This window comes from Antedon bifida, chromosome 4 (assembly GCF_963402885.1).
Source record: "Antedon bifida chromosome 4, ecAntBifi1.1, whole genome shotgun sequence".
Taxonomy (NCBI): domain Eukaryota; kingdom Metazoa; phylum Echinodermata; class Crinoidea; order Comatulida; family Antedonidae; genus Antedon; species Antedon bifida.
In genome coordinates, this window is record NC_136229.1 from 4,586,297 (window position 1) to 4,602,178 (window position 15,882).

Genomic DNA, 15,882 nt, shown 5'->3' on the forward strand with positions numbered 1-15,882 from the left:
TGTTTCATCACCGACAAGATATATTCCAATTAAATAGTGTATTTTATTCAATTGAAACCAACAGCGATAATTACCGCCACTAACAGGTTTGACAAACAAAGCCAGGACTGTTTAAAGCACCTTGATTGGTTCTAACATCAAAAGGGCTTTTCTCGTCCAGTGTCCACCTTGACCAGAGAAAAGTCATGGGCCAATACGTCTGAGGCAGATACTAGATGCAGGGGCTGCCATAAGAGTCAGCAATGATGATTTCAAATGCCTAACGGGACCCCGGCTCCATATACAGCACCCGATATTCCCATAATTCTTATCAAATTATTCTTGCGATACATTGGGCCGGCATGCTTTTCCATTCGCATTCTCGACTCAGTCGGCGGATCACACCGATATAATAAACACGAGGGCAATGCTTTCATGGTCTCGGATCGTCGCAAATCGAAAGCCAACCGATTAATTAAAATTACAGACAATGTTTACACAACATAATTTCGTGGATATCTGGTGACGAGTTTGTATTTAGTTAAGACTAATATGTTCTTTCCTAATTAATAAACTCATCAGCATGCATGTATAAGATTGGATGGTTTGAATTTTGTACGAATTAATTATGGATGGATGGTATGTATTATGTATTTTTGGCGGGTTTGGCTTTCCATACTATACACATGTCAAAGTTCGAATCTAACCATCTCGGCTATATACTGTTGGTCTTGTGCTATGTCCATTCATTGTCTATGCATTGCAAATATATTTCCGATTGAAATTAGAACGCCATACCAATCAATTATTGCTAATGCTGCTTTTGCCCAAGGCGAAACACAAACACTATAGTTATTATAATAACTAATGTAACGAACACTGGTACCATAGTAAAAGGAAATAAGTCATGAAGCGTATTATTTCAATAAGAGTTCTACATTACTTGCTCGTTGTATAGGGCCTACTTGAGAATGATATTCCTCGAATTTCACTCGAAATATACACACTCGAGTATCAGCGTGTTATTACACTTACAATTCGAGGCAAACATGACTAACACACGTACATTGTGTATTGACAGACTACTTAGCTTATATAGTTCCCAATAGGACGTAACGCAAGGACGTAACCGCAACGTAAGCGAGTTGACCAATGACAAGCGACAGTGCGAATAATCCATCGTTTGTGATTGGTCAACTCACTTACGTTGCGTTACGTCCTTGTGTTGCGTCTCTAGTGGGAACCAAGCATTAGAGTTGATGGATGATTTTCAGGTAAAATATTTGGTTATACGATTTAGTATCGTAAAGCTTGGTTCCCACTATCGACGCAACGCAACCGACGCAACGCCGTTCCAATAATTGTGTTTGCCCCGCCTACGTGAAATCAAGCCTGCTTGTTACGCGTCAACGTTAGTTGCCGTAGACTTTGGCCTGGTTCACCCCGCGCACTTTTGAGTATGCTCTGTACTATGTTTTCCGTGTTCTTTTGCCATGCGTTGTTGCGTAAAATCAAACTGATTTGATTTCGCGTAGCGATGTTTGCGTCGTCGTACACGCCATCATAATTCTGCGTGGCTATCCTGTTCAATATTAATTATCACCATGTCTAGATTATCAGCTTGAGCGACTGTAATCGTCTGTCATGAACATAAATAGTAGCTCGATACACTCGCTGAAAAAATGATTAAAATTGCAATGACCTTCACGACTCATACAGCTTGAAGAAGGAAGTTATTATGACATCTTAGAAGATCGAAACAGATGCATTATGAAAATGCGAAATTATATTAGCACATAATAGAAGTTAAAATAATAATTTATAGAAATATTTAAAGGTAGAAATACAATCTTTCAAGCTAAATTGACGTTTGCGGGTGGGTAGCCTAAAGCGTGGTTCCCACTAGAACGCAACGCACCGACGTATTGACGCAAAGTGCTGTATTGCGTAATCCCAAGTGAGAACCGACCACGCAACAGTGCTGCAAACATTTGATTTCACGCAGGCGGGGGCAAACAAAATTATTGGAAGGGAATTTTTTTACGTTGCGTAGGTTGCGTTACGTTGCGTCGCAAGTGGGAACCACGCTTAAACGCTATGATGGCGTGTTCATGAGCAAACGCGATTATATAGATTTCCTACTGTAGACCTACGCCGTGAAAAAGTGACACGTTTTCTCCTGTACGTATACGCGTTTAGAATGTTGAAGTGTCCGTCAAACTTCTGAAAAAAAGCCATGTCTACACTATCAAACTAGTTTGACAAAAAAGGTGATGTACCCAAATATGGTAGTGGTATGCCCAGATATGGTAGTGATATGACATCATCATGTCCATATGGGCACATCACTTTGTCACATAAAGTTTGATAGTGTAAACAAGGCTCATTCATTTATGAATGCATTTAAGATTATAAATGTGTATGCGTTTATGTGCAGCACAGCGTATACAAGCCATTTTGCATTTTGTGCATAAAGTCCATGTTTAACGTGATTACCCACCTATGTGGAACGCGTAATTACGTCACGTTTGCCCGCACCAAATCAGACCATTATTATGACACGGCACGTGGAGAGACTGGAATTTCTTGCGTTATGCCCTATTTAGAACTATCAGACTGCGTGTTGGGTTACAAACCGTCGCGAGACTTTTGATAGTTGACACGCCGAACAGGTTATGATGAAGTCTCTACACACGGCACGTGCACGGGGCAATTCCAAAGTAATTATAGTCCCATATAGGTCTTTTATTTATGTACGACATGTTTCGAGGTGACGTGCCGAATGACCATCAGTTATATTTAGCATGAATGGCCGTGAATCAAGACCCAGCACAATTTCAGTGGTTTGATATAATTGCAATTCATAAACTATTGCCTCAATTATGTTTTTGAAAAATATAAATTCGGCAGGTGACTATTAAGCTCTGTCTACACTAAACTTTATGTGACAAAAAAATGTGATGTGCCCATATATGGACATGACGATGTCATATCACTACCATATTTGGGCACATATCACACTTTTTTTGTCAAACTAGTTTGATAGTACAGACAGGGCTTTACAGTATTGAAATTGTATAATAATTTGATATATAAAGAAACTAAAATTTACTTTTAAAATAGTACAGTACTTATATGCATGTATTTATTATGCCTACAATGCGTTCATTTACCTCATGCCATTGAAACAAGTGTATTGTAACAACAAACAAAATTTAGGCCTATAGTTTTCGAAAAAAGGAAGTCTCTCTGTTAACTTGTTTTAGGCATGTTTCGAGGTGACGTGCCGGTTATATTTAGCATGAATGGCCGTGTATTAGGCCTAATAGGGCCAGCACATTTTCAGTTTGATTTAATTACAATTCATAAAATATTGCCTCAATTATGTTTTTGAAAAATATCAATTCGGCAGCTGACATTGACATTATGATACATACACATATGATATATAAAAACTAAAATTTACTTTTAAAATAGTAAGAAGCATTATTAGGTCTACAATGCGTTTATTTACCGTACCTCATGTCATTGAAAAATTTGAATTGTATACAAACCCATTTAGGACTATAATATTACCAACGTACAATGCGTCTGTTTACCTCATGTCGTGGGAATGTTATTCACTTGCTTTAGGCAATCGCACGATTTTTTTTTCAATTATTTGTGTAGAGGAATTGCACTCTGTACTGACAGGGAAGAGTGAAAAGTGTAATTTCACCCTTGCCTTGTACTGATTAGATTCGTATAATTAAACCTACTGATATTATAATATAATATTCCACGGTGTTTGGGTTGTTACGAGATGGCAATGTAAAAGATACGTTGGCTACATAGAGCGTAGTTCCCACTAGAGACGCAACTCAAGGATGTACTCGCAACGCAAGCGAGTTGACCATTGACAAGCCACTGTTCAAATAATCGATCGCTTGTGATTGGTCAAGTCACACGTTGCGTTACCTCCCTGCGTTGCGTCTCTAGTGGGAACCAAGCTTTACCGTTACGTTACGTTGATACGTACGTTTTCTTGAAATTCTCGCTTGTACTCGCTCCCAATGAATCAGAAGTACATATATACATGCGTAAAGATAAACGTGTTGAGCATGCGCATTGCTAGCGACAGTGTTTCGTGTCCGTGTGAATATGCATGTCTAGTAATATATGTTATAGCTATTTTTAACCATGAATTAATCGTGAACTTAAACGTGTTTGTCTGGTTTGCTTCGCTCAAGCATTAAGCACTAATTAATCACAGAAGTATTGATTTATAACGAATTTTGGGCCTATTCCTAATATATTGACGTTTTCACACACTTCGCGGTACTGTTTAATCTGGTAGGTTTATTCAATTTTGATACGGTAGGCCTATAGATGAACTGTTTAAGTGGGTATTTTGTCATTGACGCTTACAAAAAGATAATACAATTAATATGAAGGCAGCCGACCGCAGTTTTGAAGTTTATAAAAGCTTTGAGGTATAGGCCTATATCGGGGCTTAGCAAAACCAAGTTCCCATACATTTTATTTACAAGGTTTTAGAAACATGTCAACATATTACCTTTCGTAATCACTTTCAACGCATTCTTTCAAAGTCGCATAAACTCAACATTTTCTACATTACGTGAGATAATAAGTATAACGTTTGGTTTTCTGATGGATACAATACGCATGCACAACACAAAAGTAATTTTATCAATCCCATGCTCATGGAAACCAACCTTAAGTGAGTTATTATTGATAAGTTACAGATCTATAGGCAATAATTATAATCATCTACCAATATAATTTAAATTATGACGACATCGTCTTCATCATTTGCTTACGTCATCATTCACATATTTGATAGCAGTCGTTTCGGCTGCTAAGCAACCAATTACGCTGACCTCCGACGTCCCCGCAGGGGACAAAGGTCATCCAGCGACCATGTGTTAGGATAGGAGGTTCAACAGTACTCAAAATGGATACTGAAAATGATGCCCCGCAGAAAAGCATATTATTGACACTAATGACTACGCTTTTGTGTAAAGCTTTAGACTACAAAATGGATTGTTTGTAACGGCTTATATTGTTTTCAAAAGCTGTGTAAAGGATTCTACAAATTCGTAATAGTCTGGATTAATACGTACCTATTACTTACTACAGCCAAGCTCATCGAAGCGTGTTATTCATTCTTTTATTTTAATTCTTAATATATTACAACATTATTTCGTTGTCACAATTTATCAATATGACACGATATACATTAAAAGAAACAATTCATATTGAGTGCTCGTGTAAAATACTAATTTGCATCGAATATGTCTTATTGCATCATAGCAGCAGCGATTAATGTTGTAAGCGAATCCATCGAGAAAAATTAGTCAAACTCGTAAAGCGTTTTACTCTATAATGATCAAACACAAAGAAGTCGTTAACGCGATCCTCCTGTACCATGACTAAAGTAAACAAAGGCAGGTTTTAGCATAGAAAACAACAGCACAGCATTTTACAGTTGTGTGTACATCATGGATATAATAGCCCTACTTAACCGTCTATATCTCTGCTGTTAATATTATGTATTTGTCGGTGATTTATCTTGAATCGTCGTCATGTTATGTTTACACGCGTTTAACGCTTGTCGAAACGCGTAAAACGCGATACATAAATTAATGTGCGTGATACACAGTAAAACCCGACCTATATAAGGGGGAACCTTCGGGACCAAATAGAGTCTCTCTTGATAGCGGTGTACCCTGATGATGGGTTCATACTGCTGGTAAACATTTCCTTTCGGGAGTATCCCTTTAATAAGGGGGCGTATTCCAAAAGGGGGTTCTCGTTCGCGTTATGCGACGTAGATATAATATTATAATACCACATTTATATAAGCGCCCTTTTCATGAGTAGTCATACTCAAAGGCACTTTACATTTATAACCCCGGTCATTTTTTTTTTATCAAACACGTATGGAAACATACATACTCCCATAATGCAGCTAGTAACAGCGCAACGTTGTGTCTTGATCTAACCATGGATTAAAGAATAGAAGGATATGCATCGACGGTGACATCAAACGATTTTACAACGCGCTTGCCTATACTAAAGCACTGCTGCCAATCAAACAAACATGCTCATTGAACTCCGTGTCTCTAACCGCGGCCCTCTGTAAAACGCTGCGAATCAACTGTTACATTTTTTGAGACCAAAACGTAACCATGTAGAAATCGTATGCGCAGTCTGAATGTTCTATTGACATGTCTGCGTCGATGATTAATTGACAACAAAAATATATTGCTGAATAATTCTGTTTTAGTTTCATCACAATCGGACTACGAAAAGTTCACTTTCTTACGACTGGTAATTTTAAGTAGTTGGTAATATTAATAAAATATGCAATTTTTATATTTGAATTATCATTATTTGCCTGCCATCTTCTGTCATTAAAAATTGCGTTAATCTATAGAATATTAAATTATGCATTTGACCATGTATGTTGTTAGCGTGGCCGGTGTTCACCCATACAACAATCGTGTTTTTAATATATGGCTAAGCAGTGGTTTCTTCATAAATCTCCTTAATTATCGATGTGATTATATTTAAATTGTAGTGCCTGGTGATTGGCTAGTGGTTATGTCATCCACATCACATCCAATCACCGGGTCTAATTGAATGAAAACAGCGATCCCTGATCCGGGATTGGCTGGCTATGTATAGTTGCGATTCGTTACCTAGCGGTCGTTTTGAAAAGTACACGCAGGGCAAACTTAATCACGAACAAACGAAGTACCTATTATTATTCACACAAGAAGTAAGACAACGGTGAGTATATAGATCATGATTACACGTTGTATCTACTACACTTAAGATTAGCCTAGGCCTACCTAGGCAGTATCAATGTCGGCAAATCATATGGTTTACTATAGTAAGCCTAGAAGAAAAGGCCTAGGCCTAGTATCCTTGCTGATTTTGTAATTTTACATGTAGGGCTAGGCTGAGACAACAAATAGTTATTGTCTCAGATGTAGGGCTACTACAGGTCATAAAATGCTACTTTAATGTCATAAAAACATTAGCGTAGATCAATCGCGGCAGAAACCTATACTAATTATAATTATAGCATTTACAATTCCTCATCAGAAAGGTTATAACTAAATTCGTCGTCGTATAAATTGTTCGTCGCCGTTGTTGCTAGCGCTAAAACATCATGCCACCAAAGAACGCGCGAAAGAAGCGTAGCCAACAAGGTTAAATGTCGTTGCACATGTGCAGTAAACAATATATTAGGCACGCGACCGTTTCGTTGTTACCATGCGGTTAATTAAACTGATAACATTGTGGGCGGTCCGCGGTCTGTCGGCGAGAGTCAAGGAACCCTTGATCTCACGTCGATGCATATCCTTCTATTCTTTAATCCATGATCTAACCGGGTACCTATTTTATACACCTGGGTGGGGAGAGGCAAATGTAAGTAAAGTGCCTTGCCTAAAGATACAAGCAATGCGGCGATAGTTTGATTCGAACCACGACCTCACGATCGGTAATCCAGAATCCAACACACTGCGCCACACGCCCTTATTTTTGCATGTTTAACGCTTATACTGCACTAGCTTTAAAGATACACATTTACATGTTTTTGTGATATTTTCGATACATGTTCATCAACAGCAGTGGCTGTAAATTGCACGTTTGTCTCGCTCTCGACAGCTGGAACACGATGATACTCTCACCTTCGCAACAATTATATCCTCTCCCTGGTGGTTTTCGACAAGCCATTAACAATGAACGCCAAGTCGTTCAGAATATCGTGGCCAACAAACGCATCCTCATGCTTAATATTAACAAGTGTATAGGCCTAGTTTAAATAATAAATAACTACGAGAGTACCAGCAAACCAATGTAAAATTATCAAACTCACGGGCCTAATAATATTTAATGCAAATAGATGCAGAATATACCACCACTACAATAAATATGCCAGATGTTCAGAATAAAATATTGGCCTTATTAAAAATGCGGATCTGTTTTTAATACAACCTCAGACATTGGCCAATGTATTCATATGACGTGACAGTATCTGTTATATATTATTAAATAATAATAGGCTTACATAATAATTAAAATGGAATAAAATATTGCTATATTGATTATACTTAATATTTGTATCTAATTTGTTACCGTGTTAGTTATTGTAATATCATGTAGCCTATTAAAATGTAGGCCTAAATTGTGAACTGAAAACAGTGAGTCTCATGTACAGTTGAAAACAAAAATTACAATATTCAGTGGACGTTTGATCATATCAGATGTAGGCCACTAAATTCATTAATAATCATCACCACAACCCTGCTATCAATATCTCTATTCAATTATATAAAATACAAAATAGTATTAATGTAAATATAAGCAAATATCATACTGAAATGTCACCATAACAACAATTCCGAAAAACACATTTTTCATTCACTGAGATTAATAATAATTTCATGGGTTACGTTCTGTCGTCGGCATTCATATGTTAAACTACAGTTTAGATGTATTCTCCATTCGGTGTTACGAAATGAGCGAATTTTAGTAGACGATTTTAATTATATCAGGACACGGTTAGAGCGTAAATCCATGGCAACTATGGTATTATCTACCCAAGAGTGAATTACTTGTTCGAAGATATCAATCTACCGTCACTGGCAGCGTAATATTAATTGTAAACATCAATGAAAATTGTGAATGTTATTAAATAGATGAGTCGTGGAAGAACGTGGAAAATGGATCCCAAGAGACGCTGCGTATACACACTCGGTGCTCTGCAGCACTTCGACATTATAATACAACGTGTACTATATCAATTTATCATACTAGTACTAAATAATATGTATTTACGTGTATATATTGTTTCTGCCTTTCAATTTAACAGTGGATTACCTACAACAAAAAGGTACAAAACATTCCAAGAAAAACAACAATGATTTAACAATTAGAATGGTATAGTAAAATAGGAGAGAAGTTGTTGTATTTATTTTATATATTTTGTTGACTTTATATATTAATTAATTTACTATAACATAGGATTCTATAGTAGATAATACAGGGAAGAATAAACTTGTATTTAAATGGGCTTTCGAAGACTAAAACTTCGAACTGAACAATTGACATATATATACACATCCCGGTATAATAATAGCCTACTATAGGCCTGCTACAGATAGATAATATTCACCCTGCAAAACAGTATGGGCAAAATAAAATTTAGATATCTTAAAATAATATGAAAACTGGATAAATTGTCTTTGAGGAGAATACACTGAGAATCGGGTGATTTTATAGGCATACAACTATTTTTTTGCATATCAATACAAATTCAAAATCCTCCTATTAAATGTAGTATACATATTGTATTATATTAACTCAGACACTGTGTAACATAATATTTTACAATAACAATACAAATATTACTACTGCTCCTCCTATTTTATGAGGTAAACGCGTTTCTTGGCTCAATAACATGAGATAAACGCGTTTCTTGGCTCAATAACAGTTCTCCATTTACGCCAATCTCGTAATATTGATGTAATATCCAAATACGGTAATAATTAATGATATGAATGGTATTAATCCAGGTTATTAGCTTACGTTCACACGGAAATTGAGAAGGCACTAAAACGAGATAATAAGTGCAACTAATTAGTTAATTTGTCTCCAAATATGACTGGATACCTCGAGCATTTCTCGCATAACCTACTTTAATTAAAGTTACTGTATTAAGGCATAAGACACAGAATCTGTAATACACACATATAATTAAGCTAGTCGTTGCCGCATGTGATATTATAATTGTACGTGGGTCTAAAATTTGTAATACATAATGCTGAACCCTAAGTGAACTATGGTCTTTCTGTGGGTAAACTAAATGTACAATATACATTTCGGTTGTAGGCCTACCTGCATCTCTAAAATGATAAAAAAGACAAAATAATGGCCAAAGACATGCCACCACGATATTATTGTTAGATATAAAACATAGTAGTTTTCAAGGAGTACTGATGTCCGAACTCTCACCATACACCCCATCCTTCCTCTCCCTTAACCACCCAACTCCCCCCGCCCCTCCACTCTCATCACCCTCTTCTCCTATCCCCACATCCATCAGGTTCTTATTATTATGAGCCAGCACAACGAATGGATACGTCTTTTGGACCATGATTACAAACATATTTGATTTATTATGACTTTACGACGTAGTGGTAAATAAATGACTATAATATGGATAACTGTCAAAGTGTATGTTTAAGAAAATGTACGGGTAGAATGTCGTCGACATTGTATTAATTATGGTATTCTATTTAACATTGGCTGATCCAATTTGATATTATTTAATAAGAAAGTATGGATATTTAAACGTATAAGCCTACATTGTCTCATATAAAATAATACATTAATGTAGCCCCTATAGAGGAATAGCTGTTGCATTCTAGGCCCATATACGTCTATGTGTTTGAATAGAACTAAAATAAATCCGCTATTGTTGCTATTTCAGTAGGCCTAATTAGCCGATTGGATCAAGTGCCAAATCCAATGCTTAATACTCGACCGTCTTATAGTGACTTACCTATTGTTGTAATAACTGTCATACAGAAATAAAAAGATCCAGCAAATTTCCATTGCACTCCAGCCTTATGAGGCTTCAACTGCAATATTGTCATATTCAACTCCTTCATGTGCTCATCACTTATATTATATAATTCTTGAATTTCTGATTCCTTTGCAATCAAACTGTCTTTATTCTTTTCCTCTGTCTTAGCTTCCAAAGCGTCGAAGACGGCGGCACCAAATAGTAAATACATGAACGTAGCGATAATCAAAAAAAGCGTCCTGAAATTTTGCTTTTTCATTTTCCTAGTCTGCCCACCAGCAGCATGTTGAACACCCTAGCTAAACACGTATACTATTTTCCATTGGATTGGTCAAACGGGGGTAACATATCCATCATGATAAAAATCCTTATCTATGAAAATCCGATTTACTGATCTATATGAAGCAATTATCACTATGCAACTGAACGACTGCCGTACAATGCCCAAGCAGAGAAAGGACGAACTAACAACAGCGCATGCGTATTCCTTATGCAAATCAGCTCAATTATACGGCAATCCTAAAAAGTAGTGTAAATAATGCGGATGTCGCTTATCGCACAAAATCATCATTTTGCTAGTACCGGTATATTTACACTAAACGTATTATATTCAAGATGTTCGATATTGCATTGTTACTTCGCACAATAAAGCAGCTTAATATTAAATTGCAAAAGAAAATTCGTTTGATCAGCACGCGAGAAAACCATACGAGGGAGGCAGACATGCCTTTTGTTGGCGTCTTCGGGATTGGGCCTAAATGGTCACAATTGGTGTATACCGTGATTATTGAAACGATTATTTGTCAATGCCTTGCGGTGAACTGAGAACAAGTTAATTGCATGTAGAAATTGATGACAATTGACGTAAATAATTTTACAATTATAAATGGAAAAAAAATGGCAATTTAACTTATTTTGAGTAAATGAGTTATGCAATAATGTCAATTGCTATATAAACAATTATGATATCCTACACGATATCTATACAAGATCGCTAAATATATCTCAATAACTAAAATATTACTCGATAATATTTTAACCTAAAATATAGGAAAATAAGATCATTCACAGTATGTGTGCTCGCATGTGATATTCGTGCATGGAAATCAAGCATAAAATTTAAAATGAATGAAGAAAAATAAATAAAAATGAAAATACACGCATCGTACACTTACTTTTGGATATAAAATATTTCAGCTAATATAATAAAACATGAAAGAGTAGTTAAATGCGTGATTGATTATTTCCAGACTAAAATTTACTTTTCTTCTTTTACAACCTCTCCGGTCTATATCTTCTAAGTAAAATTAACGACAAAGATGAAGAAACTGCAAAAGAAAAAAAGCACACTGCACATTCCACCTGCGAAATCCTTGTCATTCATTTGGCTTATAAGCTCTTGGCAAACCGTCTCTGTAAAGCTAAGTTTGAAGCCTCCTTACAACTATGATTTATCTTCATTCCAATCTTTGCAGAATTAGAGATTTTTGCAACATTTTATACGATTTGCCAAAATTTCAATTTCACATAAACAGTTGACTGATGACGTCAGGCAGTTTAACCCAATAAAACCGATTAAATGGTTTCTTCAATTAAAATTCCGCCAACAATATATAACAAATGAGTTTGATAAAAAAAAGTGTGATGTGCCCAAATATGGTAGTGATATGCCCAAATATGGTAGTGATATGACATCATCATGTCCATGTATGGGTACATCACATTTTTTTGTCACATGAGTTTGTTAGTGTAGACAGAGCTTAAGTTAAAATGTCAGTATTCTAAACCCGAGTAATTAAAATTCTAAGGACACTAGAAGGGATAAAAACAAACGATCGATCCGATGTTTTCATTTACTCAATTCAGTTAAACTAAAGCTCTGTCTACACTATTAAACAGCTAGTGACTATGATTTTATATTTTCTTTTGCTTTGTGTTTGTTTAATTTGTTGGTTTGTATTATATTTTGTAAAATGTATCTTTTGCCTGAATAAATAATAATTATAATAATAATAATAAAAATGTGATGTGGCCATTATATGGACATGATGAATTCATCACTACCATATTTGGGCATATCACTACCCTATTTGCCCACATCACATTTTTTTTGTCAATAGTTTGATAGTGTAGACAGAGCTTTAGAAAACTGTGACATTAAAATAAACACAAACTGCTATTTACAACAAAATACAGAAATAATTAATAATTATTTTCAAAACACAGAACAAAAACAACGGTTTCTAAAATTGGTTTTACAGTTTTTGGGTAATTGGGACGACCAGAGTGCCATGGTTTCGTGCCGATTTCTGTATAAATGCCATTCATTTCCATGCTGATTGAACGACTCGGCTGCTATTTCTAACATCGCAAATACCACCGCTATGATTGGCTCATCATACTGAATTTGTATTTTGCCGGGCCGAATTATCACTTATTCAAACACATTCCCGTGGAAAATAATTACCAAGACGTCGGCTTAGATGACTCTCTCTTTGGTGGTTTACCATAATTTAAAAAATCATTAAAACAATATGCAGTAATATCTACAACAAAACAAAAATATTGTATGACGATATCAACAATACGTACTAAAAATAGATAATGCTTTGTTTGGATGTTTATTTTTAGTAAAACGCTAATTCCGCCACTAAAGTTTAATTTGCAAACAGTATGTTACAGTAATCAGTGACGTCAATAGCAGACAGATACAAAGTTTACGCGAGCGTGACACCGTGACGTCATTCCACTATCATAAATCTCATAAAAGAGAGCAAAACAAATAACAAGCAAAACGTCTAAACATAAATAATACGATTCTGGATTAGGTACGGCGTGACGTCAGAGTAATGTTAATGGGATACGCATACGTTTCTTTAAATATACTACTAATGTAGCGTAGTAGATCAAGAACTATTTATAAAGTGAGAAAACAAACGTAGAAGTTTAAATATAAATATATGTATTTGTAATCTGCTTTTAACCCTTAAATTCCTACTGGCTGGAGGATTAGCTTGAGTCTTATGACGTTCGCGAGCCTTGAAAATATCCTTACTAATAGGCTACACAAGGTTTAAGACGTCTGGAAATAACGGTAATTTAACTATAATGATTTCCAACAAACATCGCGCATTAAATACAACGCAATTCATTCAGTACGGCACCGTAGGAGGTTGAATTTACTAAAGCGTGGTTCCCACTAGCGACGCAACCTAGGCAGGCAACGTAAGATGTAAAATGCCCTTCCGATAATTGTGTTTTCCCCCGCCTGCGTGAAGATCAAACCTGTGATGTTTGCAGCACTGTTAAGTCGTCGGTTCCCACTTGTGCTTACGCCATACAACACTTTCCGTCAATACATCGCTGCGTTTCGTTACGTTGCGTCGCTTTTGGGAACCACGACCGACTGAACGCGAAACTATACGCACAAATACTACTGTAATCGTACAACCACAATATCCAAATTAGCGTAGTCGCGGAAGCTATCACAACTTCGACTCGTTTGTGACCCTTCACCTGTCCTTTACAGTTTGTACATCATTATTACATTATTCCATTTGATGGCACGACGAAGTATACATCTTTGAAACCAAAAAGGACTCTCGCGCGAATATCTCGTAACGATGCTAAAGGATACAATAACATCAGCTGGTAGAGATATTTTTAAACTGTCGTTACATCGTTAGCATAATCCGATCTCTGAGGTTAAATCACCCGTATCTAAGCCAAAAATGACTATTCTAAATTACTGATGACGTCAGTTTTCACCAGAAGCTGTGTAGGCCTACTATTTATACTTATCATTAATATTCATATAGGAAACAACCTATAATTTGCTTAACGATATTTTAAGCTTAGAAGACTCAAGATTGCCTTCAGGTGGGCTTACTCGAAAATCGTACATGGATTCTGGATGGAAAAAAGGTTTGATATTCCACCTACATGAACTGAACTAAGTTTAGACGTAAAAGAGAGGACCGACTGTAACTGTGACTGAAGTTAAACAAGAGAAGTATTATTTCTTACAAAAAAAAGCCGCTCAACTTTTTGACGTAACAGTTTCAATTTTTCTCTGAGAAAAAAATGAGCTTCATATACGTATGAAACGCCATATATGCCAAAATTTATCCTTTACTAATAACATGTCGAAAACATGCAGTCTAGAAACTAAACTACTCAAATCAAATCCGGTGAGTATTTGTATTTGCAACCTCCAACACTGCACACAATTATTCACTATAGGTTTTTACTTAAAGCAGATAATACACACAAAAATGATAATTTGATGAAGATGAAGTAGCAATATATCCAATATTTTACAAATAGCCTATTTACTTCGTTGTACACCTCGAAGCGTGATAAATTATTTACTTAAAAGGCACATTACTGATATATTGAGGTGTGTGTAATGGCAGGTACGGTTCACCCTCGGGTGAAACTAGCTCTGTTAAAACAAAAAAGATCAATGGATAGAATCTTATGTATGTTAGATAATTACTAAAGTGGTTCTACTGCTTGCACTGCCTGTTGAAGGAAAATTACTAGCTACGTCATGCGCGCGCCTCGAGAGAGAGCCACGATTTTCTGTCGATGCACAGAAATGCTGGTTTACACAAACTTAAGCAACGTCTTTGTTTCACCAAGGTGTATATAATTTGTGTGAGACGATAACTTCAATGCGTGTGCGTTCAATAGTTGAGCTGATGAGTACGATGTTGTATACGCGCACGCGGTAACTTGTTGCCTTTTTTAATGCCGCTCGAAATGGGTACACGCGTCACATGTAAATGCGATAGAACAATCCGATGTAAAGCTCTGTCTACACTTTATGTGACAAAAAAAGTGTGATGTGGCCAAATACGGTAGTGATATGACGTCATCATGTCCATATATGGGTACATCAATTTTTCCCCATATAAAGTTTGCTGTGTGTAGACTGATTTTAGTTTAGTTTTTTAAACCGCTTGAACTGAGATGTGCCAGACACTTGCTGCCGATGCAAGGAAACGGGTTCAATTCTTTGTTTTTTTTTTCCAGAGAGGTTAATATTTTCTAGCAAATTACTCGTACGTGGTCAAACTCACAAATCTCTGACAAAAAACACTCTGCATCTTTAGAAATACTACAATTTTCTCTCTATTTAAAGGGTATGACACGAAGAGTATTCGCTTACGCCAAATAGATTCTAGATATATCGTTGAATCATCTACTTTCATGCATACTTGACACAAACAGGAAAAACACGGTAATAACATGTGAGAATCATTAATGAAGAGTATATATTTCACGAAATTTCGGTC

The 15,882-nt window shown here is 36.1% G+C and overlaps 1 protein-coding gene across 1 annotated transcript in view; it reads right to left on the reverse strand.

The window, feature by feature from the left end:
- The window catches only part of LOC144839961 (potassium channel subfamily K member 9-like), a 33,865-nt gene extending 22,796 nt beyond the window's left edge, over window positions 1-11,069 (reverse strand). The window contains exon 1 of the mRNA XM_078695560.1: window positions 10,559-11,069. Within this exon, the coding sequence (XP_078551686.1) occupies window positions 10,559-10,841 (283 nt within the window). The 5' untranslated portion in view covers window positions 10,842-11,069. The remainder of the gene's footprint in view (window positions 1-10,558) is intronic.
- Between the last annotated feature and the right edge of the window lie 4,813 nt (window positions 11,070-15,882).